We start from the raw sequence: 27,644 nt of genomic DNA on the forward strand, positions 1-27,644 counted from the left end.
CCAGGCAAATACGTGGAAAGCAAAAGCCAGTACATACCAAGTTCAGCATTGAACCCACTGAGAGCAAGGCTACTAATACACGCAATACCAAATCCACTAACCCAATTCTTTGTCAGATCCCCAAACCTCAAGGCTGTAGACTTAACACCCACTTTCAGATCATCTTCTTTATCCTGCATGTGTGGTGGTTGACATATCTCTGAGAAAAGGGGAAATGCACTACATCTGGAAAGACCAGAAGGCGAGAAGATACCATTTGCAATTGTTACAAGGTTTAGAAAATGAATTAATTTACCTGATGGGCATAAATTGTATCATACACAAGTGTCCAACATACACCAGAAAAGTACAACGGGAAGACGATTGTAGGATCCAGGCTTCCTTTAACTGCACTCCATCCCAATAAAGCTCCCCAGTTAAACGTTAAACCTAAATATGCTTGAGGCTGCAACAATATATAGACATGGAGACACATTAATTTAACTTGCTAAATGAAATTACCAATAGAACGATATTCAAAATGGGGGCAGTCTCCAGTGGTACCGATACCACCATAACCTTATGGTATTACCACTAGGGGTGGCAATGGTTCAGGCTAGGCCCTGGCTTGGCCCTAGAGCCCTAAGCCCTGGCCCTAGCCCAGCCCTAAGCCCCAGCAACGGGCCACGCTAGGGCTAGGGCCAGCCCTATAAGTTAAAGGTAAGTTACATGTGCACTATGTGTATAATTGGTAAGTGCGTGTTTATGAACCTTCATGCTCTTCCAGAGAATCAAAGTTTTTCTATTGCACGCTTGTGTCAAATAAGATCATTAATCAACCAAGAGTGTGCCCCACACAATTATCAACCATATTCATGGACTTTAATAAACGCAAAAATATATTGTTCACCATCTAAAGTGGGGTTCACAATTTGGCAGTTTATAAGTGCCTTTGTTTCATCCATCACAGTTTACTAGAGTATCAAAGTTCTTCATGTTACTTACTATAGATGCTACTATTCGGACTCTACAGTCTATGTTATTAATATCTACGTACCATGTAGCATACGCTAGGGAAACGAGGCAGGCTAGGCTATTCATCAATGGCCTAGGCCTGCCCAGCCCCAACAGTTAGCCTAGCTTTCAAGCCCTAGCCCAACCCTCAGGCCAAGTCTAGTGGCCCAAGCCCTAGCCCTTCAGGGCCAGGCTGCCCATCCCATTGCCACCCCTAATTACCAGCCAGATGTGTTAACTTAATAAATAAATAAATAATACCAGCCCCCCCTAAAAATCAGCTTGATCTAAAACTCAGGTGGGCCATAGCACACAGAATATTTTGAGAGGGAATGCCCATCATTGATTAGAGAGCCTACCATGTTGTATGTATAGAATATAGGTTGTTCAGATCCTTCATCCAGGCCTTATAGAGGGTCAGACCAAAAATCGGGTTATTTGATGACTGAGGTGCCCTTCCCTCCCACTTCTTCCCTTTGTTGTGGTCAACGTCAGTTTTGGATCAGGCTGGGGATTGGGCCTCAGGGGTTTTTGGAGCTGACATGCCTAATGGATGGGTTGGATGGTGTGAATAGATCACATGGACCCTACCTCTGGCTGCTACTCCCATAACCTTACAGTGGTACCATACCATTGGAGCGGGCCCTTTCAAGAAGACGTACCCAGAATGTCAGCCTCTTCATGAGGGGATAGGAGAAGACTAGCAGCAGCGATGACGCCCCCAGCACGATGCTGTAGGAATCAAATTGGAATAGTCAAGACTGCAGAGCTCCATAAAATTATAGAAACATAAAAATACATTTGAAAAGAATGAAAGAATGACCTCATATTAAACAGGCAAAAAGCTTGAAATTTTGAAAAGTTGAAAGAAACGATTCATGCCAAGGGGCATCTCTAAGCAAGTTTGTAGTCACATGCACACAGATCTACTAAATGCACTGTGCTTCCTCAGTTAAACCATGAGTTAAACTTAAGGCAAGGGGGCCTGATGGTTTCTTGATGGCTTTCCCATGGTTGGCATCATTGTTGTGTACCAGAATTTTGATTCAAGTGCTTGAGGCAAGTGCATGAGCCATGGGTGTGGTTGCATAATGGTTATTTTTGAGAAATTACGGAAGCATATTATATTGTTGGAGATGATGGGAATCATTTGAGTGGCTTTCAGCATGTGCACTTGATGCGGACATCAGTGGTGCACCATTTAGTGTACCAGAGGAGGAGGCGTCGCCGATAGAGTACCAGAGCGGAAGAGTTCATGTGGATGGACGATGGGTCCATCGGACCCACTTTTTGACGTGCTGCGAGTGCAGGAGCGGCATGACCACACCCCGACCATAGATCAATGGGTCGGATTTCACACCCTACCACACGGGTGTTCACCCCGACCATTGATTCATGGGTCGGATTTCACACCTTATTACACAGGTGCTTTAGTTTTAGACTTTTTTAGTTCTTTTTCTTATTTCAGAGGCTTTATTGCAACTTTCTTTATTTTTTGTCTTTTTGTTATTTTTCTCGTTTCCAGGGACTTTAGTGCACTTTTACTTTTTCCATAGCTTATACATACGTTGTGAGAAACCTTATTTTCGTTATTATTGAATGAATAGAAATTCGTCTCTTTTCTTCCTCTTTATTCAAGAGATTAGGGTTTCAGAATTGGCCCTTGGGTGTTGAGGATTCCATCCCGATTTCAGGTTTCCTTCTTTCTAGATCTTCGAGGTGCAGGAAAATGTAAGAATCATCTTCATTCTTTTCTTTTGACGATAAGAGGACACGTACTTTCTTCATCTCGAACCCTTCGTTCTTCACCCATTTCTTTCCTCTCCAGATACCTCCTTTCTAGTTTGAACAGAAAAGAGGGATGATTAGTCAGTAGGATCAAATCCAAACTTGATCGTGGACTGACTTATGCTAGATCTAGGATATCCTCATATCTCTAGGTCCTCCATTTTTACTATTTACGTGATCTTATGCTAAGGGTCATGATCCTGACGGAATAACCTCATCTTTGTGTTGAGATTTACCTAATCTCTTTGATTGGAAACGGTTAGTTAATTGGTGTATTTATTTGAATATTCTTTAACTTGATTACACATGCACCTAGGATTAGGTCATCACATGTCCCTGCATCAGCACTACATGGTGGTCAGTATTTTGATTTATTTTTTTAAGGTGAAGTTCCCTTGTTACATAGTTGATAGTGATTAACAGCCCTGAATTATCACATTGTCGATGTTGTAAACCATATCAAAGTCAGGGTCATACTTCAAGCAGGTGATTCAAAGCTTAGGCTGTGTCAGTACAAATAAATAGAGATATGAAACACCAAAAAGTTTCTTATGATAGGGAATAGGTGGTGAGAACCGTGAGTTTCAAAACCTACCCTTCGTACATTGGTTTTTCAAAGATAGGTGAGTCCACGAGCAGAGTCAATCAAATAAGTTTTTTTTTTTTTTTTTTGAAAGATAATCAAATATGTAATTAGTTGGTGACAGGTGATGGTGGTGTCTACAGATACCATCTCACAAACAATAGAGAATGGAGCTTACCTATAATTATTTAGTTGAAGGAGAATCCCTAGACCCAAAAGAAGTTGAAACCCAAGAAAAGTAAGACCCTGAAATGGTGTCAAAAGGCCAGATGCAACTGGGCGTGACTTCGTTCGCTCCACCTGTAGCATACAAAATTTTTCTATAATCAAGCAAGCATCAGTCCTCAACTTGTTGATTGTAATCAACCTGTGTAATATACTATTAGATAGGACTTAATTGTAAACAACCTATGTAATATAATATTAGATTACACTTGATTATAATCAACCCATGTAATACTCTATTACATAGTGCCTGTAGGAGTTTTCTGCTCTCATTGATGGTCTTCAAGTACATGCTTCCATACTACGGAGAACTTGTTTTATGATAATAAACTAGAACTGCTAAAAACAGAACTTAGCAATGCATAATTTAATCTTGATATGCTCAAAGAACTGGTCTACAAGTTATTAGTCCATTAAAGTAAAACAACATGAATAATAGGATCTATATAAGATAATAATATGGCGTGATAGGCATTGTAGTGGATAATGGCAACATGGATACCGTATAAAGCTATAACATGTACAACTAATGGTATAACCCAGGCACTGATGAATACATTTGTCTAAGTAATTCAGAAATAGTTATTGATATTTAAAAAATATATATATTTAAAAAAATCAGAAAATACATTTCGGTTGCCACGTGGGATCCTTTCCATTGGGAAGCCTGTGAAGCATCTCCAGGATAAAGTTATCGAAAATTATCCCCGTGGAAGAGTAAGCTCCTTTCTCTCACGCATGCGCGGGGGGGTGGGGGGTGGGATGATCTTAAGTCAGTCATCAATAGAATTGACAAACCCAGGAGGGATTGTCTTTGCATGGAGGTGCATCTTCGAGCAAATTCCATTTGCTTAATTGGAAGGAGGTGTGCCGTCCTTTGTCTACCGAATGGGTTGGGTTCAAGAGGTTAGATGAAGTCAATTCGGCTCTTTTGGCTAAGTGGGTCTAGAGGTTTGGGAGGGAAGAGGGTAGTCTTTGGAAATCCCTTATAGTTGCCAAGTACGAATCCTCTCTTATGGGTCGGTAGATTAAGGAGTTCTCCCTGCATCGTGTGTCACATATTTGGAAATTCATAGCCAAGGTCGCCCCCTTCAAGCATGAAGGTCTGGGTTTTGTGCTTGGTGATGGAGTTCATAACAGGTTTTGGGAGGATATTTGGTGTGGGGAGTGGTTTTCTTGAGTCTTGCTGCTATCTGTTTAATACCAGAGGTTTCTGTCGTTGCCTGTTTCTCATGATATGGGAAAAGGGCAGCGTGGTTTTCTCCCTTGCCGCCACAAGTTGCTCGACAGAGAGGTTGAGCAATTGGTCTCCCTCCTTTCTCGTCTACAGGTACTCATGCCTATCTAGGGCGTGGCTAACTCTTTGATTTGGAAGCAGCATCCTTCGGGGACTTTCTTGATGAAATCTGTGTATTCCTGAATCTCTTGTTCTTCAAACCTAACACTTGTCTGTCATACTGATACAACTCCAATTTGGTCTATCAATGCTCTTCCTCAAGTGGCTACCTTCGCCTGGTTAGCTGGTAGAAACCATATCCTAACTGTTAACATTCTCTGCAAGAGGCTATGGTCCTCCCTAATGCATGCCTCCTTTGTTATAAAGAAGCACAATTAGTAGATCATCTTTTCACCCATTGTCTCTTTACCAGGGAAATTTGACACAGCGTTCATCAGTCCTCCAGCATTTCCTGGGTGATGCCAGCTTCGATTGATGCCTTTTTTTAAATCCTAGTTTGTGGAAGGATGGAAGGGCAAGAAGAGATCCAAGTGATGTCTCTCACTAATGGTTGTTCTTTGGTGTGTGTGGGCTGAAAGGAATGATCATTGTTTTAAGAATAAGAGCGGTTCACCGTCAAGGGTTGTTTGTAGGGTTAATTTGTGTTTTAAGGGATTGGGCAACTAAATGGCTGTTGCATTTTTCTTTTTCTCAGGTTCTTCTATTTCCTTTCCTTTCTTTTCTTTGTTTTTCTTTTTCTTTTGACCTTTTGGCCTTGAATAAAATCAGTATCTTTCCAAAAAAAAAAAAAACAGAAAACTCAAAAATGGCTATTAATCATTCTCAAGTGGACATCAAGGAAGAACATATGGATTAGCCTGAGAAGAGCAAAAGTAATGGCACAAAGCAATACCTTTATATCAAGATCACGGTCAAGAAGATCATTCACTGTGCAACCAGCTCCACGTAAAAGCAACGCCCCACAACCAAAAAGTGACAAAAGCTTGAGATCTGGAAGGTTGCCAGGAGTTGCAGCCAAGGTAATTGACCTGCAACGGCAAATGATAGATTGTTGGAAAGTACTGGCAGAGCATCTAATTTCAATTCATTTCACAGTAGGAGAACATAAAAATTCATGTTCAACAGTCATAAATACCGTATGTAAATTAGACATGTTAAAGTCAGATGCAACACATCCCAGTACAATTAATTGAGAATGATGAAAGATATATTATTACACAAATATTAGTTGTTGTATGCAGTGTTCAAAATATCAGTATTGCGTTACGTATCGCATTCTTGGGATACGGATACGTATCGGTTATCGCATGGGATATATCGGTTGTATCATGTAATGTATCGTTGTTGTTGGAAACATGGGGAAACATTGGGAAATTGGTTGAATTTTTCAACGAAACTTCGGTGATGAATACACACTTATAAATCAAAACATTACAAAAAACAAGTACACATAATAAGTTTTCTTTGTATGGGATCCTAATCTATGCGTTGTCTAACTAAATTGATACAAGTATATTCAATGTCTATTCATATAATTTCTAAATGTAAGAAGACAAGTGGAAACACAAACAAGACATTCAAAAGCAAAAGAAGAATCACTAGATTAGGTTACAGACATGTTTCATGTGATGTTTGAACACAAAGATTGCAAACGATTTGCGAGAAATTGGGAAATTTTGATTATTTTTTTTTCAATTTTTCGCAACTCAACCTATCTCCTCCAAATCTCGAAATCGAAGCTCCCAATCCATGATTTTTCATGCAGAACATGAAAAATCATGAATTTGTAACAATCTGACATTAATTTAACATGATTTACAGAAAATAAGAGCATCGAAATTCAAAAATGCTCACTAGATCGAACATGTGGGATATATCGCACTACTTGTGCGTTTCATATCGCACCGGTGGGATACAAGATATATCGTGGGATATATCGGCTGATATCGTCGATATTTAAAACAGTGGTTGTATGTAAAAACTTATAAATATGATGTATCCAGATATATAAGAATAGATTAAAATTATCTTCAAAAAGAAAAGACTAGATTAAAATTATCCAAACTAGATGAAGAAAGATATCATCTAAGATTTTGTCCAAATAGCGATGTTGGGTGTGCATAATGCAGCATTAGAAGAAGAACAAGTAGGATCAAGCAAGCTTCTCAACAACTACAACACTACTGCAAATTAGCAGAAGTGAGCCATTACATTGTTTTTAACCCATGGCTAACAGGCATACATGACAGAGTGAAATATATTTATATATACATGCAAATGAGTGTGCACACACAGCTAGAGCTTGAATCTTTGGAGAATCCTCTAATCACTTCTTGGATGTCCAACATCCATCAATCTCTACTTCCTCCTTGCATTGTTCCCTCTCTTACATTTTCAGGGAAAAAGATCATTTTACATATTATGACGTCTACTTACATAAGGGCGCATTTGGATGTCCTGTGAAGCCGCTGTGGTGACCTGCTTTGCTGCCTCGATTGATTTGGGACCAAGAAGCACAGAAATGTGTCCTTTTCAGATTCGACGCACCCATAGCTGGGTGATCCAGAGCGTTGGCCAGATGAAACCGCCATGGATGGATGATGCCCCTATCTTCCATAATGGAACATCCTAGCTGTCCCATATTTGGCCTTTCTTTCTGGACAATTTCTGTATTTTTTTTCCTTAATCATCTATCAGGCCGTTGATCAAAGGGCAAGGATCTCTCAACTTGGGAGAGTTTTGGACTATCCTCATACACAATGGGCCCCACTTGCATGGGTGGGCACATCTTGATGATCTTCATGTTACGAGGCACCAGAGCCTTACAATTTCTCTTCTTTTCAACCATAATGAGAATGGTCAAACTCAAACATCCACTTCCTAGTATTTATGAAGAGAAATTGACCTCTAATTGCATTTTCATTCCTTTCAAATCCCACTTGTAAGTAATTTGATTGTGTTTTAAGGGCATGCTCAGAAATTGCAATTTGGTCATTTAGGGGTCGTTTGGATGGCTGAAACTTCTGTAAAATGCAAGTGACTTATAGGTGGTGTTTAGAGGAGGAAAATTACCTGTAAGTCACTTTCAACTGTTAACTAAGTTACAAGCAAATCTTATAGAGGGGCCGTGACAGTGGGGCCCACATAGCATAAATTTTGTATATCCACATTATCCATCAGATTTGCCTTCTCATTTTAGGGCATGGGCCCAAAACTGAAGCAGATCCAAATTTCAGGTGGGCCAGACTTGAATGCCCACCATTAAAAACTTCCTAGGGCCCACCATAATGTTTACATGCCATCCGACCTATTGATAAGATCACATAGACCTGGATGAAGGGAAAACACAAATATTAGCTTGATCTAAAACTTTTGTGGCCCACAAGAAGTTTTTATTGGTGGACATTCAGTCACTATTGTTTCCTATGGTGTGGCCCACCTAAGATTTGTATCTTCTTCATGTTGGGCACATGCCCTAAAATGAGCTAGCAAAATTGATGTACATCAAGGTGGGCCCCACAATCATGGCCATTGCTCTTTCTATTTTTATTAATTTTTATTTTCTTTCCATCTATCAAACTGTTGAAAATATGATCCCCATTGTGGATGAGCTATCGGCGATAAGCAATGAAATGTTTGGTCCTTTTGATGGTTGGTGCAGACTGGTGGTTGGAACTCTGATAATTAGTGGGTGTTGTCAATTCTACATACATAAATGATATAAATGAATGATTACAAGAAGTTGATCATCGGTTGATCATCGGTCATATATCATATATGATCGACTCCCTGATGGCACTGGTATGTTGGTGGCCAACCCTTCCCAAAGAATGGTCCAAATTTCACATGGTATGCTGCAAATGGCCTCTTCAATCTTCCTTGCCTTATAGTATATGGCGCAAGCTCACCATTAACATGCATTTTCTCACAACTATGTTTCTGCATTCTTCTTTGTTTCTTTAGTTAATATACAACTTCTTACCTATAATTAACTTACAAGTTACCCAAATACAAAAACCTACTTGCATGTGACTTACAACTCATCCAAACAAGATTACCTGTAAGTCACTTTCACCTATACGTCACAACTTAAGGGCCTGTTTGGATGCCTATAAGTTGGGTAAAATGTAAGTGACTTACAGGTGGTGTTTGGAGAAGGAAATTCACTTGTAAATCACTTATAACCTGTAAGTGACTTATAGGCAAATCTTCCAGGAAACTGCAGGGGGCAGGGGGTGAGAAGTCACTTCCCTGTAAGTGATTCACACATCACCGGCCACCACTAGCCACCATAGGTCTCAAGTTTCCCTTTTCCGATTAAAAGAGAAGAAAGAAAGGTATAGTGCTCCACAGTGGTAAAAAACATGGTGCACACACACTGTTTGCAGGGCCCACCGTGATTTGCGTAAGCCATCCAATCCATCTATATTAAGTCCCTATTTTTCCATCCTTGGGTACCAATTTCAAGCCAATGTCAAAATATAGTGGGCCGAACCAACCATCTGGATAATGGTGGGTGTACCTGTCACAATTGGTCCTTGTGTTGTGGCCAAGGTGTACCAAATTGGTCACATATGGGCCGTAACGGCCGATACGGTAATGATAACGGCCAAGTCCGTTACGCGATACAGAGGTCGAAACGGTGACCCCCCAGTTTTTTGCTCGGATCAACCATTGTGGGGATCGTAACGGCCATTATTGCCTTGTAATGGTCAAGGTGTAATGGCTAGTTTTTATTTTTATTTTTTTAAGTTGTGATTTTTCTCATTTTTTTGCACTTTTCTTTTTCAAATTCTTTCCTAAACTATTCTATTGCAAATTTCGACCACTCTTAGCTTGAATTTAATGATCAAAACAAGTTATTTCAAAGCTTTTGTTGAATCGAAACTCCATGGGCCATTTTCCGAAATATCTTCAAAAATAGGTATTTATACCTCTTTTTTTTTTTTTTTTTTTTTTTTAATCTCTGTTGTTATGGTTGAAGATGATGCATTATTCAAATTAGAACATATGAATGTGCATTTTACAAATTATGAAACTGATTTTCTATTTTTTGTATTCTTTTTTTATTTTCTCACTATTTTCAATCAATTTTTAAAAATTAGCAAACATCTACACATGTGAGATATTTTGACATTAAATCCATTCTAATATATCTATCATTATTATTAGATAGTTAGAAAACTAAATATATGAGTTTTGCAGTCAATTCCAAGTTGTCGGGTTCATAAAATCATCAAACCACCCGATATAGCTTTCTCACCATAGAGTGGACCGTTACACTACCACAAACACGTTCAAAATTATAAATGAATGCATATTTGGAATATTTAGAATTTTCAAATTTTTAATGGATTTTTTTTTTTGGATTTTTTTAGAACAATTTTTTTTTTTTTTTTTTTACCATTACAGTGAGTGTATCGACCGTTACGAGGCTGTAATGGCCAATACAGCTCATAACCATATCGATAACGGTGGGCATCATTACGCCCACCATTACCGTAATGATACACCTTGGGTGTGGCCCAGCTGAGTATTGTAATGGCCTAATTTTTTTGCATGACAATCAACTTGATCACTTGAATCATCTGACTTGATTAGTTGGCATATACAATTCACGGTGGGCCTCACAAATAATCATAGTTGTTTAATGGTGAGCGTCCTATGCCAACTGTTGCTTGTGGCATGACCCACCTAGTCCTTATAATGGCATTTTTTAAAGATTCCAATGAGTCTGGTGCCTCATCAAATCCATAGTCTGATTGGATTGGATGACACATATGGTCCATTGTGGGTTGCACAAATAAGCGGAATTTTTTTAATGGTCCCCAACCATCCACCCTAGCATCGTTCTGAAGTACATCGTGGATGGGCAAGGATAATTGGATGGACCTTTAGCACAATGCACCAAATTTTACCTCTCCTACCCTCCTTTTAACACCTAATTACACTTGAATTTTTAGAATTAGCTCTCATTTCCTCATTTCAATTTCCCTTTTTCCCCCTCTGGAGCCTCCCCTTCAAGTAGCTCCAACTCCAAGGAAGTCTATGAATGGTGATGAAATGGGGGTGTCAAAATGGCTCTCTATTAGTGACGATCCACTGGCAGGTACTCAGGATGTTGATGTTGTTGATTGTGGCATTAACATCATCAGTGGTGGGTGGTGGTAATACTTAGTGTGGGAATAATCTCTTGATCTATCCTAATTCCTGCTATTGCTGAAAACGCTTGCATTGTCGTGAATCTCGGGACCCACAGAACAACCATAGAGATGAGAAGAAAATGGTGGGGGAAGAAGGCCTATTTACCCTCCATTGTTTTCTTGTTTTTTACCTTAAGTAACTACTTCACATTATAAATATTTTGAATATGTGGTCCTACTTTTATGGCCCACTTGATGATTGGTTTAGCCTAAGAATCGGGTCAACTATGTTGGTTTGGGTTGTGGTTTTTTGGTTTGGGTTGTGGTTTTTTAACTAATCTAAAAGAGAGATAAGGGAGAAAAGTTCCTCCTATTGGCTTGGAGAAGTTCCTTAAGAACTTGCTTGTGGGAATAGTCCTGTATCAGATAGAGAAGGGAACCTTTTCTACTTCATATATGAATGCATGTGAATAGCTTTTATTGAGCTCTTGAATATGCTATGCCAAATACCACACATGCACGCATGCCCCCGCACGCCGCCTCACCTCGCATACGCTATCAGAAGAGGGAAGGGAGAAGCGACTTCATTGCATTCCAGATATGCTAATCGCACAAAGAAGTGGAATTTAAACGGAGACAACGCTCAAGAGCGGTGTGGCTCAAGGAAGGCAACAAAAACACTCGCTTCTTTCATAGCATTGCAAGTGCTTGAAGTAGGTGTAACCACATCAACAATTTGGTGGTTAATGGCAAAAGGATTTCAAATCAAGAAGAGAATTTTGAATCTATTGTTTCATTCTATAAAAAATTGTTCTCTAGTGATCATTGGAATAAACAACAGCTTGATTTTCTATCTTTTCAAAAGATTTCAGAGGTAGAGGTTTCTTCTCTTGAAGTGCAGTTTTCATTGGAAGAGGTGAAAACCGCTATTGACTCGTTATGCGAAGACAAAGCTCCAGGCCTCAACGGCTTCCCCATCGCTTTCTTGCAGATTTGTTGACAATTTTTAAAGAATGTCATCATGGACTTTGTTGTTGAATTTCATGAGCATAGTACGCTTTCGGTTGATGTCAGGGCTTCTTTCATAGCCCTCATTCCTAAGCTAGTAGGAATAGAGCAGTTGAAAGATTTTCAACCCATAAGTCTTATAGGGGCCCTGTACAAGATTCTAGCGGAATCTCTTGCTTTGTGGCTTCAAGGTGAGCTATCCAAAGTTATCTCTGAAAACCAAGGGGCCTTTGTTATGGGTAGATAGATTTCGGATACGGTTCTTATTGCTCATGAATGCATTGACTTTAGGTATAAAAAGAAGAAAAGTGGCATGATGTGCAAACTCGATTTGAAAAAGGCATGCGGCCATGTCGGATGGGATTTTTTAGATTATATGCTGGATAGGGTGGGGTGTGGTTAGAGATGGAGGAACTAGACATAGGCTTGTGCGAGATCGGCTTCCTTCTCTATTTTGGTCAATGGATCTCTAGAAGGATTCTTCAAGGCTTCTAGGGGCCAAAGGCAAGGAGATCCTCTTTCTCCCTACCTTTTTGTGATTTTTGGTGAGGGGCTTAGCAAGATGCTTTCAAGGGGGGAAGAGAATGGCATAGTTAGTGGTTTCAAGGTTTCAGATGCTGGGCCTCTAATAAGCCATATCTAATATGCGGATGACACTATCTTGTTTTGGAATGCGGATGTGACTTTGGTGGATAATCTTCGTAAAATCATTGTTTGGTTTGAGGCAATCTCAAGACTTAAGGTTAGTGTGGCTAAAAGCGAAATATTGGGGATACATGTTTCCGCTGAGGATTTGGATATGTAATGTTGATGCCTTCGGATGCAAGACAACCTTATTTCCGTCTATGTATCTAGGCCTGCCTCTGTGCATAGGGAAGCCTATGAGTTATCTGTGGGACAAGGTCATTGAAAGAATTGAGAGGAAGTTAGCCAGTTGGAAATGTTGGTAGCTATTTGGACAAGGTCATTGAAAGAATCGAGAGGAAGTTAGCCAGTCGGAAATGCTAGTAGCTATCTTTGGGAGGGAGATTGATTCTCATCAAAATGGTTTTTTCGAACATGCTTGTGTATTTTTTGTCCCTTTTCAAGTGCCCCAGCTCGGTGTTGAAGCGTCTAGAAAAGTCGAGGGATATTTATGTGGAGAGGGGCTCATAATGGTTGGAAATTCCATCTCTTCTTAAATGGGGGGGAAGTTTGTAAGCCAATTTTTGAAGGGGGTGCAGGGACCAAGGACTTGGGGCTGATGAGCATTGTGCTTCTTGGGAAATGGCATTGGAAGCTCTGCTACAAATTGGGAATCCTTTGGAAGGAGATAATTGTTGGCAAGTATGGTATGGGAGGCTGGTTTGTCAAGCGATCTTCTCTTTATCGCATTTCTAGCATTTGGAAAACTATTGCATCGATGGAACACTTAGTTGATAGAGGGATCGCTTTCGCAATTGGTAAGGGGGAACCTGATGCAGGACAATTAACCACTTACTCTAAAAGCTCGAACTGTTAGAGTACGGCGAATTAATCCTTTTATCTCATAGCCCAAGCCCCACATCGCATGGGTTAGGACCTCGGCCGAACCCCCTACGTGGGCCCCAAATCATATGGGCCGCCCACCCCGAGTATGTCCCCGCATCTCACGGGCTACCCCACTCGAGCCTGGTGTGAAATGCGCATTAATCACCCCCGGTGAGGAGTCTCGAACACGAGACCTCCTCCGTAGGCCGCACCCACCCCGAGTGTGCCCCTGCATCCCACAATCGACCCCACATGAGCCCGGTGTGAAAATGCCCCTGCATTATAACCGAATCAGGCTTTGGGTGGATGTGTAGTGTGGCGATAAGGCGCTTCAAGAGATCTTCCCTCAACTAGCTAATCTAGCCCCATATCGGTTTATCTTAATTTCTCATTACTTTTCTTTCTATGGCGAATTCGTAGCCGCCCGCACGTCTTAGGAGCTTGTCTGATGATGATGTGATAGAATTCATTGGTTTGTTGGACTTTCTCAAGCATGTTGCGCCTTCTTCCGAGGTGGAGGACTTGATGATTTGGACTGGGCACAAGTCTGTAAAATTTTTAGCGGCCTCTCTTTTTTAGGTTCATTTCTAATGCAGGCAACATGCACAGTCCTTCACATCTTTGGTTTCGAAAAGCTAAAATTGATGGTTGCTCTCTTTAAAAAATGGGATTAGTAGGAATTTGGGGAAGTTTTATTGGCCGGGAAAAAGGGGTGTGATGCTTTATTTCAGTCAACTTGCATAAGGACCCAAATGAGTTGGAGGTTTTTCCCTTTCTATGCGGCATTCTAATGTTCAATTCTCACTTCTATTGCAACCTTGAAACTAAATGAAAAGATTGTATTGCAAAGGATGCTACCAGACTCCATTAGGACACGAGAGTGGATTCATCGCCAATAGGCCTTTTTTCAACTTTGTGATTTATGTGATTTACGAATTTCATTTTTTGGGTCCTTGGAGAGGTTTGTTATTACATATTAAAGAAAGAAACCGAAATAGTTAGCAGCAAGTTGTCACATGTCCTTTTGGGCGTGGTGGATTTGTCCTTTATTTGTTCATGTTACAAAGGAAAGGTAGATTTCATGACATAGCGGCGGTATGTAAATCTACGGGGCTTCTTTTATAGCATTGGCACCAAAGGTTGATCGCGCTGAAAGAGTCGTTGGATTCAGACCAATTAGTCTAATTGGGAATTTTTTACAAGGTGATTGCTAAGGTCATGTGTTCTCCTTTAAGAAGGGTTGTCAATTTGGTTATTTCAGAAAATCTGACTGCATTCATTCCAGGCAGTTCTATGTTAGATAGTCTGTTTTGTTGATAACGAGATGATTGATTAGTATGGGAAAAAGAGGTGAAGGGCTTTGTTTCTAAGGTGGATATGGAGAGGGCGTATGATTGTATAAACTGGAATTTCCTCCTATATGTGATGTTCCGTATGGTCTTGGGATTGAAATGGTGGAACTCGATTAGAGCTTGTATCTCGTCTGTATGGTTCTTGATAATTCTTAAAGGGACCCCAATGAGTTTCTTCAAAGAGGAGAGGGGAATTAATAAAGGGGTTCCCTTATTCCTTCTCCTTTTCTCTATTTTAGCAGAATCACGATCTAGATTGCTCCCGAACAGTGTTTTATTGCAGGCATTATCAATGGAATTTTTGAAGAATGACGATGTTAGCGTGAGTAACCCATGTCTAATATGCAGGGTATGTCTAATATGCAGATGATACCCTTTCTTTTTGGCGATGGGTAAGTGTGTGAAGTTGGTTCTCGTATGGACATTTTGCTGTATTTTGAGGTTGTTTCTGGCCTCAGGATGAATCTTGGGAAAAGTTGCATCTCTGCCATAAATCTAGATATTGAAGCATCATTATTGGCTAGGGAAGTGGGATGTACTGTTCATAGCAGCCTTTCAAACACCTGGGTAACTCGATTTTCAGAGGCAGAGTGTGGTTGGAAACTTGGAGATATGGCTCTTATTGAAGAAATTCAAAAGAAGATTGGGAATATGAGTGTGAGCTTCTGTTGTTGGGAGGGGAATTACCGTCACTAAATCAGTACCGTCAATGTTGATGGTCAATCTTTTGGCCTCCCTCTGATGTTCAGAGAAAGTGGCCAACAAAGTGGAAGCAATTCAAAAAGAAAAAAGAAAAATCCTATGGAATGATTGGGAGGGTTTTGCTTAAGTTTCATGAGGTGGCTTGGGAGGTGGTTTGTAAGCCAATGTTGAGTGGGGGCCTGGTCTCAGGGACCTCCAGATGAAATTATAGCACTGTGCAAGTGGTGGTGGTGATTAGGGTCCAGAGAACCACCTATATTTCACATGATCTTTGCTGCAAAATATGGTGAAGGTAAAAATCATTGCGACCTAAATGATGCTTCTCGGAGGGGGTGGTTCTACATCGTGGAGACGTACTTTATGGGTAAGCTCAGTTATGCCTTAATAATCTGTATGTAAGGGTTGTATCGAACGAAAAAGTAATATTCTTGTTTGACTGTTGGTGCATTGCTATTTTGTTCACTGAAAAAATTGGAAAAACTATACTTTCTAAGGATGGGCGGCTATAGTATGGTGTCCCATCTTCATGTGCAATCTTTGGGATGAGGGGATATAGAATGTTTCTTTCTAAGGAATGTCTTGAAGCTCTATGTGTCTCCAAGGCTGGACCAGATTGAAGGATCTGGGAGCTTGACTCTGGTGGTCCATTCTCCGGATGATCATTGGTGATAGCGCCATCCAATGGTGATGGGAGGAGAACTTCAGTTTCTCCAACATTTGGAATGTTGTTGCCCCTCTCAAAATTGAAGTGTTTGTTTGAACAACATGCCTCAACAAGATCCTCAAAATTGACCACCTTAGGAACAGAGGTATGATGATCCCAAACATATGTGATGTGCTGTGCCAATAAAGAAAATGTAGACACATCTTTCTCCTTTATGCTTTTGCCAGGAAGTGTGGAACTTGATGCTTTCAAATTTTGGTGTCAAGTGGGTGCTTCCCAAATCTGTTATGGACACAATGGACTACTGTTTGTTGATAGTGTGTGGTTTGATCAGTCTTGCAATGTGGAGTTTGCTGTTTCATGCAGTAATCTGCTCGATCTGGATTGAAAAAAACTGAAGAGTATTTGAGGGAAGGTCATCCACTGTAGGTGTGCTGGAGAATAGGGATTATAGCATCATCTACTGGACAAGGGTGGACAAAAGATTCCATGACTTTTCTCTGGTCCTTTTCAAGTTGAGTTTGCCTCAAGTGACCAAGTGCTCCTAGGAAGTTTTCAGTCCAACCATCCCCTGGCCTCCCTCCTGTTGGTTATTTTAAAATCAATTTTAACGGAAGCTCTATTGATAACATAGGTGCAGCAGGGGTGGGTGGTGTAGTTCGGGACTTCAGCATCATTCTATTGAGTTTTCAGATTCAATTGGATACTAAGACTTGAATACCATGGAAGCGGCTGCACTTCTTCAAGCTGTAAAAGTGGCTGCCCAGTTTGATCGCTTCCCAGCTATTTTTGAGGGAGATTGATGCAGGACACATGATATAATTCTAGCATGCAACGTGGAGATTATGAAAGAGTCCATAAAGTAATTCAATTAACAAGAGATGCTAACCTACCAAGTAATTAAGAGTAAATGATAGGGAAAAAAAATCTGATTTAACCTAAATCACATGCCCGCATGTTAACAAATCACATAAATCAATTAAAACTAGAACCGATGGAAAGATAGAACTTCCAATTTAGTATAAGCACGTTCCACACTCAAAGGACAGATTTATAGGTTTTATGATTAGGATTAGGATGGGGAAAATCTGAAATTTGAAGAATTAGCGGGTTCATGGAAATTGAGAATTTTGGAATTAGGGTTTTTTTAGAAATTAGGAAAAATCTACGAAAGTTAGGGATTTTAGGTTTAGGGTTGGGGTTTTGGGAATGGAAGAAAGAGGTTTTGATATAAGGATGTTGTGCATGTTGGGTTGGGCTCGGGCTTGGGCTTGTCTACATGAGAAATTTTATTTTTTCTCTCTTTTGTTTTAACCATTTTAACCAAGTCTTGGGGACATGAATTGCACGTTGTAGTGACAGTGTCATGATTGTTCATTATAACATTGGCAACCACCTCAGCGCACATGGGCAAGGGTTAATCTTATATAATCTCACTTAGCTGATTAATGAGAGAGTTAAGAGAAACTTTAAACCTAGCCACTCCCACTCTCTTTCTTTGCTGAGCTACATACTCCAAACGCAACCGTTGCTCGCACCATTAAGAAGTTTGTTGATCATCTTTCTAGACAACTCAGAGACAGGTGGAATAGTCTTGGAAAATATTGGCAACTTCAAGCTTTCCAGATGCAATCCGTTGATGTTTTTATGGGCCTTCTCTTTGGTGAATTCATAGGATATATGGATACCTACAAAGAAACAACTCGAAAAAAGTTCCTCTAAGCTAAATTATGTTCCTTTAATAAAAAGGATCTGGAAAAACATTATAATGCAGTCCCGAAGATTTTTTTATCTTGAATGGCATTGATGATCCAAACCTTAAGCAAACATACTTGAATTCTTTCCCTGAACCTTCGGGAGATGAGACCTTAAAGCTTCCCAACCTAAAAGACCGCAATCTCCAACAGATATCATTTGGCTTGATTCATTCGTTCGACATCCAAGCAATAGAGAAGCTATGCAACCAGCATAAGTTCATGAAACATGGAACGCTTGGTAAAATGTCTTGACTCAGAATGTGATCAACCAGATCTTTCGATCAGATGTAAAGATAACCATAGCTATGAATGCCATACGAAAAAGAAGCATCATTTCAAGAAATTCAGCAAACTTCTGGCCCACCGTATTCCTCCCACTAAACAGAAAAGATGGAAGTTCTTCAAGAAGAAAAAATTCCAACAAAATACGACAAATGCTTCTTGTGTGGCAAACGAGGACATTTCTCCAAAATTTGTCCCCAACGTTCAAAGAAACGCAACATGGCCTTCTTACAGAAAGCAACCACTTTGGCTAAGGACTCTGAGTTCTCTGATATTGTATCTTAATGATTTTCAACCCAAAGCAGCACTTGCCGTCCAATAGGAATGCTGTTCAGTTTCCAGTAGCGAAGACGAATCCTTTGAAGTTTCTAAATCTCTACTAACCATCCTCCCTAAAGCCTTTCCAATACCCCCTCTTATCCCTGTTCATATTCTCAGTGTTCAAGTTCTCAGTATCGCTACAAGTTTCGCTGGCTGGAGATAAAGATATAAGATCGTTATCGCCAATAACCAGAAATGCAGGGAAAATGGGGGAAATATGGGGAAAATGGTGGAATTTTTCAGTGAAACTTCAGGACATGCCTAAATACACATATTTACATATTCAGGAATGAAAATTTTACAAAAAGAATGCATTAAATTAGAAGTTTCCATTTAACGGGGGCCAAAAAGTATGCGTTGCCATAAGAAATCACTCAAATAGTAACCAAAATTAGTTTATATAATACAAATGCAAGCTTACAACAATTAAGACATGCAAAAGTAAATGAATTGAAAAAAATACACATTTCTGGCCATGTTTCATCCCCACATAGAGTGACAAGGTGAATCGTAATCATTGTCCGGATCCCGTGGCAGTTAAGAGTAGTAATGCTGCCCAACATATTGGCAGTACTGTTCCCAGGTCATCCTCTGCTCGTACTAATTGAGGAACTCTCTTATGTACCTCTAATAGTCATCCTCCCCAAACTGTACGAGTATCCCTAGACGTGGGAATTGCATGACATACATTGACGGCATTTCCTGAGCAAGGTACTGAGGGAACAGATCAAGTCCAACCCCAACTCCTTAATAGTATTGTTGTCAGTCATACGGGTACCCCAAATATCCTCCTGTCAAAGGTTCATGACTCGAAGAACTATCTTCCGACTGCCTGTACCCATGGGCAGATGAGCGTGACTGAATGTCAGAGCTGCCATGGCCATACCCGTGATATACCCTATAAGCATAAGGTGGGATAGAGGTAGAGCTCCCCTGATCTGAACTTATGTCCATAGATGACAGGCTGCGTGTGAGAGCATCAGCTGCAGCGCGTCCGACTTTTTTCTTCGAACGACGCTCAAACATATATGTGGGCTCTGATGCTCTCGCCCTGGATGGTGGACAAGAACCATAGTCCTTGTCCTGAGTGGCATGGTCAAAGCTCTGCTCCTCAGTGAACTGGCCAACGGATCGTTGGCTCTGAGCCCTTGTGTACCACCACCACTGCCACCCCCACTAGTACCACCTATACTAGTGTCGGTGCCTCCATCCCCTCCCTCATCACCGTCGTCATCGTTGTCCCCAGGACCAGTGTCAAGTAGGGGTTGAGTCTCATTATCATCATCACTCATTACGACTTGATGATGAGGAGGGGACCGTGAAGATGCTTCCTCACCCTCATTGGAACGTGCCGAACTCCTCACCAAAGGATCAAAAGAGGCTGTATCTGCCTTCTGTTCCATTACTACCTGATCGACATCGATACCCAGAGCCGCTGCTCCCTCGGCTACCTGTGGAGCAGGGCCTCCCTCCACATCATCTAAATCAGCTGATTAGACCCACTCATAAAGTGGGTCCTCATCATCATCACCTATCTATGCCATGTTACCTATAGACAACAGTTCCAACGGGTCTTGATTTTCCTCCATGTCTCGGTCTACCTGCAACCGCCTCTCTTAACTTCATATTGTAATGACAGTAAACGAGCTTTTGCAACTTCTCATATGCTAGTTTGTTCCTCTTGCCAATGTGTATGAGTGATCATGTGCTCCAATTCCTCTCACACGGTGAGGAGGATACAGTCTGTGCGAGAACACGGACTGCCAATAACTGCAGTGCGGGCGTGTCGACTCCGAACATCGCCCACCACTCACCTATATATCCATGAGGAACTTGTTTTAGTTTGAAGTTTAAACGAAAAATGCAATTACCTAATTATGTTACCATACTCACACGGCATCATCGTTTCAGTTGATGCTTTTTCTAGTACGGATGAGAATGTACCCCTCGCATCCCTAAACTGCAACAACTATAAACACGGATTACAAGTCCTTATTTTTAATCACTCATATTTCTAAAGGCTATAAGGAAGAAACTTTATTGCATTACCTAGTTACTGAAATCTGCTTGCGCTGTCGATTCTGGGAACAATCGTTCGAACGCCTCGTGGACAGCTATCGTCAAATCTTGATTCTCATGGAGCCAACGTTTATAATGAAATTTGGGATTCAGGTAGTATGCTGAAACTCAAATATTAGTTACTCAGTTGTATTAACATGCAAACAGAAGTGATGCTTAAAGTACTCAGTTGTATTAACAAACTTACCAGCTTGGTGGAATGGATGCTCAAGAGTCCCAGTCCATCGACGATCAATGATATTGATCACCCACTGATACGAAGTGGGGATTGCAGTCATTATCCCCTATCTCATAATGCTCATAAGCTCATACATCGACCCCATCGAAAGCCACATCTCATTATCTACGGCTCTTAGGACCTTGTACATCGGATGCAGGAAGGAAACGACGTTGTGAACTTTATCCCAAAAGGAATCGGAAAGTACTATATTCGAACAAGTCTTTGCACCCTCAGTCTTCCTCTGATTCCACTCCATGTATCTCTCAGATCTGAACAAATTTTTGAGACTCACACAGTGCCTGTATAAGCTGTTGAGTGCGATGAAGTTCGTGGCAAACCGTGTCACGCCTGGTCTAACGATGTCCCCTCCACAACACTCACGCATTACAGCCAAAAACCATGAGTGATTGTATATAAAGTTTGTCACTTTCCTCACATCCTGTATGGTTTTCCTGACAGAATCCCTCTGGCCTATCTCCCTGAGCATTAAGCAGTGTGCCGCACACGGGGTCCAATAGAGATTGAACTTCTTCATCAATTTCTTCCTCGCCTTAACGAACGCACTGCCATTGTCCGTCACAACTTGAACAACATTCTAGGACCCAAGATCTCTAATCACTCCTTTTGGGAGAGCATATATGTATTCGTGATCTTTTATTCTGGCCGATGCATCAATGGATTTGAGGAAAACTGGTTGTCCTCTACAGTACACAATGAAATTGATAATGGACAATTTCGTGGGTCCTGTCCACCCATCACACATGATTGTTACCCCATTACTGCTTCCAATTCGGCTTGAGTCCACGTACTCAAGCCTGAATCTCCTCGTGCTCCCCATTAAGGTAGACGCCAAGAATCTCCTGTGGCGTGGGAGGTTTCACGCTGGGTCTGACACGTTGCGCCTCATCAATCATATTTTTGAAGTGAGGACTGGCTGCTGTATTTGCTGGTACATGGCTCGAGATGAACCACCTAGATATAGCGCCACCCACTTTCTCCCTAAGCCCCTTGCTCCACACAGTTTTTAATCTTTTTTTATTAATGCCTGTAATGGGTGCATCTGGGACACAAGCACTTTGCGTGCGTTGTAGGCCATGTTCGCTGCCTCCCTCAAATCGTCTGCTGCTCCCACCAGCCTCATGTCGGGACGTCCCAAACAACAACCTACTCTCATCAATCCGTCTTCTTTGCTCCCCCTCCCACTCTGAAGCCTGAGACTCACAAATCACTTGTCTAAAATCACTCCTTTCTCGAGCCGTAACACAGTCATTGAGGTTCGCGATCCCCTCATTGTCGTATTATCGTGCTTGTCAATAGCACCTAGGCCACATCTAGTGCCTCGTAGCTCCTCCCTCATATCCCTCCGCCAATCCTTTTGCTGCAGCTTGCGTGACTTCGCTTCAGTCAACACTCTGCTCATCTCCTCTCTCACTGGCCTTGTTACACTTGGACAGTCTTTCACATTCTTGTATCCCCCTGCCAAATGTTCCTTTAACCTAACAATAGTTGCATATGACTCTATATTTATTCCCCTCCACTGGTCGTCCATGTTTCCACCCAATGTCCATTGCTCCTCCTCTTCCCGATCCATACGACATTTTGCTCCCTAGTAGTATACAAATTTGCAATAATGGATAATTAAAAAAAAAAAGTGCATCGGCTCGTATTCAGTGTAATAAGCCCAAATCATTTCAAGGGCTAAGATGTTAGATCAAATCAAATTTTCATATAAATTACAATTGAGGAAAGAGTCTACAGATTGCATACTGAGTAAACTTTACGGGGCCTGCTATGATTTATACATACACTATGATGGGTCCATGTAAATAAATGGTGGACGTTATCTCCCAACTTATTCCCTCTGGTGTAGCCCATTTAATTAACTGATCATCCTTATTTTTGGGAATTTGGAGTAAAAATCACAGTTTCATAGGATGGATCCACCACAGAAAACCGTGGGAGCAATCACACCCACCGTTGAAATATTAATAAGGTCCACTGTGATGTATTTTTGAGATCCAACCTATTCATAAGTTAACATCGAGATAAATGAAGTGAAAATAAAAATATCAACTTGATCAGAAACTTCCGTGGCCCCTAAGAAGTTTTGAACATTGGACGTCACTGTCCCCACTGTTTTCTATGGTGGGGTCCACTTGAACTTTAGATCTATCTCATTCTTTTTCTCATGCCATAAAAATATCTCTCCAAATTGATGGATTGTATGGATACAACACATGCATCATGGTTGGGTCCACATAGATCAGTGACGTCACATCAGTAGCCATTTGGGTTAGCCACCCCACTGGGGGTCGATACCAAGGCCTTAAGTGTTGAAACGAGGTATCTCCGCTCAGTCTACCAGTTGAGCTATGGTTCTAGGTGTCTTTGGCTACGGCTTTTGTCAGTAGCCAATTCAGAAATCGGATTAGCTACTGAGTTACTCAATATGCTCTAAGTTGGGCCCACTGTGAATTTATGTGGTTTATCCACACCTTCCATCCGTTTTTCCATATCATTTTAAGTGTTGAGCCCAAAATTGAAGCTTATACAAGTCTCAAGTGGACCATAACACAGGAAACAGTGGAAATAATGATTTCCACCCTTGAAACCTTTCCACATAGTGATATTTATTTTTCATCCGCGCCCACGCCCATGTAGTGCAGGACTGAGATTTCCTTCCTGCGCTGCAAGCTCAGGTGGGGCCCGCTGAGATGTTTGTGAAAAATCCTCCCCGTTCATCCGTTTTGTGAGTTCATTTTAGGACATGATGCCAAAAATGAACCGTATCTAAAGCTCAAGTGAGCCTAAAAAGTGATAATTAAACGTCCACAGTTGAAATATTCGTGGGGCCACAGAAGTTTTGATTCATGTCAATATTTTTGTTTTCAGTTCATCTCAATAGTAATGACATTATTAACGGTACGGATGGCATCTAAACATCACTGTTGAACCAGGAAGGTTTCAACAGTTGGAATTTCCCAAACCACATTTTTCCTTTAGTACGGCTCACTTAAGCAGTTGAACGTGAACCAGGAAGGTTTCAACTGTGGGGTCCACCGTGATTTATGTATTTTATCCACTCCGTCCATCCATTTTAGCAGATAATTTTAGGTCTTGAGCCTAAAAACAAAGTATATCCAAACCTCAAGTGGACCACACCGTTGTAAATAGTATGAATTGAAATCTACCGTTGAAAATTTCTTGGGGGCCACAGAAGTTTTGGATCAAGCTAATATTTATGTTTTGCCTTCATCCATGTCTGTGTGATCTTATGAACAGGTTGGATGAGAAATAAACATCATTGTGGGCCCTAGAAAGGTTTTAACGGTGGAAATCATTATTCCAACTGTTTCCAATGGTATGGTCCACTCGATCTTTGGGTATGCTTAAATTTTGGTCTCAACCCCTAAAATAAGATGGAAAAACGAATGGACCACATGGATGGACCAGATACATTCTCGGTGGGCCCAACAGAATGTACTCGGTACGTTAACAGCATACGGAACCACTTACACGATCGCATTTCACTCACCTGATCCCCAAATTCCGAAAATCCCTCTCAAATTTCAAAATTCCATCTCCTTCCCACCGATTTCTCCAAAATTTCAACCGAAAATCCTTCTCCCTCATCCCAAATAAGAAAAAAACCCTCAAGATCTCGCCCCGCAAGCGGATTTAAGAAGTTGCCGGATTTTTCGACAGAAAAAAGGAAATTTTTGGGGTTGAATCTTACTGGAAATTGCCGATCTGCACTCAAGGCTATGAATTTGCATCTTCCTTCAGATCTGGGCGAAAAAATAGGTATTTTTTGGATTTTTTTTTTTACATTTTATCGCCGACAACTACCCCTCTTATCGACAAAGGGGGTTTGTTGGCTACAGTTCCCACCCGTGGTTGGTGGGAACAGCGAAATATCGACGATATTTTGAAAATACCGATAATCCGGTAAGATTATCGACGATATTTGGGAGCGAATCGAAAAAACGAGGTTTCGATATCGCATAGCTGGCGACATCGATATTATCGGCAATATTTCAATAATATCGCCGATATTTTATACACTGCATATTCTTCCTGAATCATATAACCAACCTATCCCTGTTATAGCACCACTTCTCAATATTGGTGCTTCTGCCTTCCTTCTCAACCCCAAACTCCTTCCTCATGTTATGTGGGAACCACATATCCAAGCCTTTCGCACTGTAGATGGAAAGACTTTCCACGCCTCTCAAATCAGCTGCACTATTATCCTTAAACTCTTTCTCCATCTCAAAGTCTGTCATAAATTCCTAGCCTCCAATCTTACTGGAAAAGATCTCATCATCGAGTTCAACATTCTCCATCAGCTCTACAACCTGCGATGGACTCCCCACGGCTTAGTCCATAAACAAGTCACCTTACCATGGTCTTCCATTCCCAACCTTCACCATCTTAATCCTTCCCTTGAAGAGATCGGACAGAAACTCATAACAGACTGATGCATAGACTCTCATGCCGTATTCATGAAGAAATCAGCTAGATGATTGACCAGGTAGAATGGGACTAGGGATGAAGTGGAAGTGTGGGAGACATCTTCTGAGGAAATTTCTGCGATTGAAAGAGTTTTTAAAGGTTGAAGCGTAAGGGTTTGGAGAAAGGATGGGATTAGGTTAAGGTCTTGGTCGACTATGAGAAGGACAGATAGGTCAGGATTGGAAGAGACATTGGGTTGTTTTATACGGAATGCAAGGGAGGAGATTTTGGTGTAGACAATTTAGGTGAGTTAAGATGTCTTTTGGAACGGTTAGATATGGAAGTAGAAGGTAATGAAGCTTCTTGTTGTTGAAGGTAGGTTTGGAAGGCTGCAGGGATCGGGTCTTTGAAAGGTTAGAGGTGAGGTTGATAGTGCGGGACATGGTAATGAAGTAGGGGTTAAAGGAGGAAAATATCATCCTGCTAATTTCTTCATGAATGCAGCATGAGAGTCTGAGCAGCAGTTTGTTATGAGTTTCTGTCTGATCTCTTCAAGGAAAGGTTGAAGATGGTAAAGGTTGGGAATGGAAGACCAAGGTAAGGTGACTTCTTTATGCACTTTGAATACTGATATTCTATTTTATATAAGTACTCTAATTTAGAAGAAGAGGTAGAACAAAGAGAATAAGTAGAAGTTCGTGATGGTTCAGGGATACCTAGAAGGCATGATGCCGATGACTAAATAAGGGAAAATACGACGAGGAGATATTGATTTTAAAATATGTATTGCGATTTGGCTCATGGGAGTAGGACAACCATTCACTAGAAGATTAATCCAGCAGGACAACCTTATATCACTCCAAAGTAAGAATGTGAATTAAATATCAAAGTTACGACAAGAAGACTGTAACCAGACGGACTATGAATGGCCTCATGCGAACAGTCTTAACATACAGTCAAGTTAATTGATCATTTAAATCAACTGTAAACTATGTTTTCAACTTATTCTGTCAAACCTAGTTTTCTAATATAGAAGATCCCACAAAGGGCAACTGTAGAGTATACTAATCAGGGCGCTGGAGTAAGACTTACTAGGCATAGTAACAATAAAAGGTAGACAATACGCCACAATGACAATACAGACGAAAATCAATATCTTCCAGTAATAAGAACCCTAATTAGTCATTGGCAGAGAAACTTACTCAGAAATACAAAAATTGAACATGGCTCTGATACCAATTAGGCATAAGAAAAGGATAAAGAAAAAAACAAGACCAACAAGAGCAATTATATATATATATATATGGGAAAAGGTACTATACGCTCGACCGTATTATACCTTCTATAAGGTCAAGTGCTAGCTACACGTTATTCATCGGATGGTGAAAATTTTACACAAACCGGGAAATTTTGTAAGGCCACAAGGAATTTATGTGCGAGCCTTTTGTTGTTGGAAGATCATGTGCTAGGATTCTGTGTAGGGCCCACTATGATGTTTGTGATAAATCCAACCCGTCCATCCATTTTTCAAAATCATTTTAGGACATGCAACCAAAAATGAGGAGGATCCAAATATTAAATGGGCCACATGAGAGGAAACAGTGGGGATTTAGTGACCACCGTTGAAACATTCATATGACTACAAAAGTTTGTATTGGTTTATGTTCGTGGTGTTTTCATTTCATATCAGTGAAAATGACCTTATAAACGGTTTGGATGGAATATAAACACCAAGGTGGAGCCTAGGAAGGTTTCAACGGTAAGCATTCCTTTCTGCAGTGTTTCATCTTGTATGGCCTACTTAAATTTTGGATCCTCCTCATTTTGCCCTAAAATGATATCTAAAAACGAATGGACGGATTGGATTTCACACAAAGATCACAATGGGCCCCACATAGAATCCTTTCACGAATCTTCATGGGAAAGGCTCTAGTAGGAAATCCGCGTCATTGGGTTTGGCAAAAGGACTGGTTACTCCCCTGCAATCGGCCAATGGCGGGTGGTCAGTGTTATGTGGGCCCCACCATGTTGTATGTGTTTCATTTATGCTGTCTATGTTTTTCTAGATCATTTTACGGTAGTGGGACCAAAAATGGGGTATATCCCAATCTCAAATGGACCACATTACAGGAAACAGTGTTGAATGGGCGTCGATCATTAAAAATTTTTTGAGAGCCATAAAAGTTTTGGATCAAGTTGATCTTTGTTTTTTTCCTTCATATGGGTCTGTATGACCTAATCAACAGATTGGACGTCAAATAAACAGTACAGTGGGCCTTAGGATGATTTTAACCGTGAGCATCACTCTCCACACTTTTTTCTATGG

General features: G+C 40.8%; 1 protein-coding gene across 3 annotated transcripts in view; it reads right to left on the reverse strand.

Moving 5' to 3' along the window:
* LOC131242945 (4-hydroxybenzoate geranyltransferase 2) overlaps positions 1-27,644 on the reverse strand; it is a 33,359-nt gene that overhangs the window by 1,681 nt on the left and 4,034 nt on the right. For all 3 annotated transcript variants that reach the window (XM_058241934.1, XM_058241933.1, XM_058241935.1), the window contains exons 2-6: positions 5,719-5,854; positions 3,543-3,664; positions 1,656-1,725; positions 296-445; positions 38-173 (exon numbers count right to left, since the gene is read on the reverse strand). In XM_058241934.1, coding sequence (XP_058097917.1) covers positions 38-173; positions 296-445; positions 1,656-1,725; positions 3,543-3,664; positions 5,719-5,854 — 614 coding nt within the window. The remainder of the gene's footprint in view (positions 1-37; positions 174-295; positions 446-1,655; positions 1,726-3,542; positions 3,665-5,718; positions 5,855-27,644) is intronic.

Source organism: Magnolia sinica, chromosome 4 (genome assembly GCF_029962835.1).
Source record: "Magnolia sinica isolate HGM2019 chromosome 4, MsV1, whole genome shotgun sequence".
In the NCBI taxonomy this organism is placed as follows: domain Eukaryota; kingdom Viridiplantae; phylum Streptophyta; class Magnoliopsida; order Magnoliales; family Magnoliaceae; genus Magnolia; species Magnolia sinica.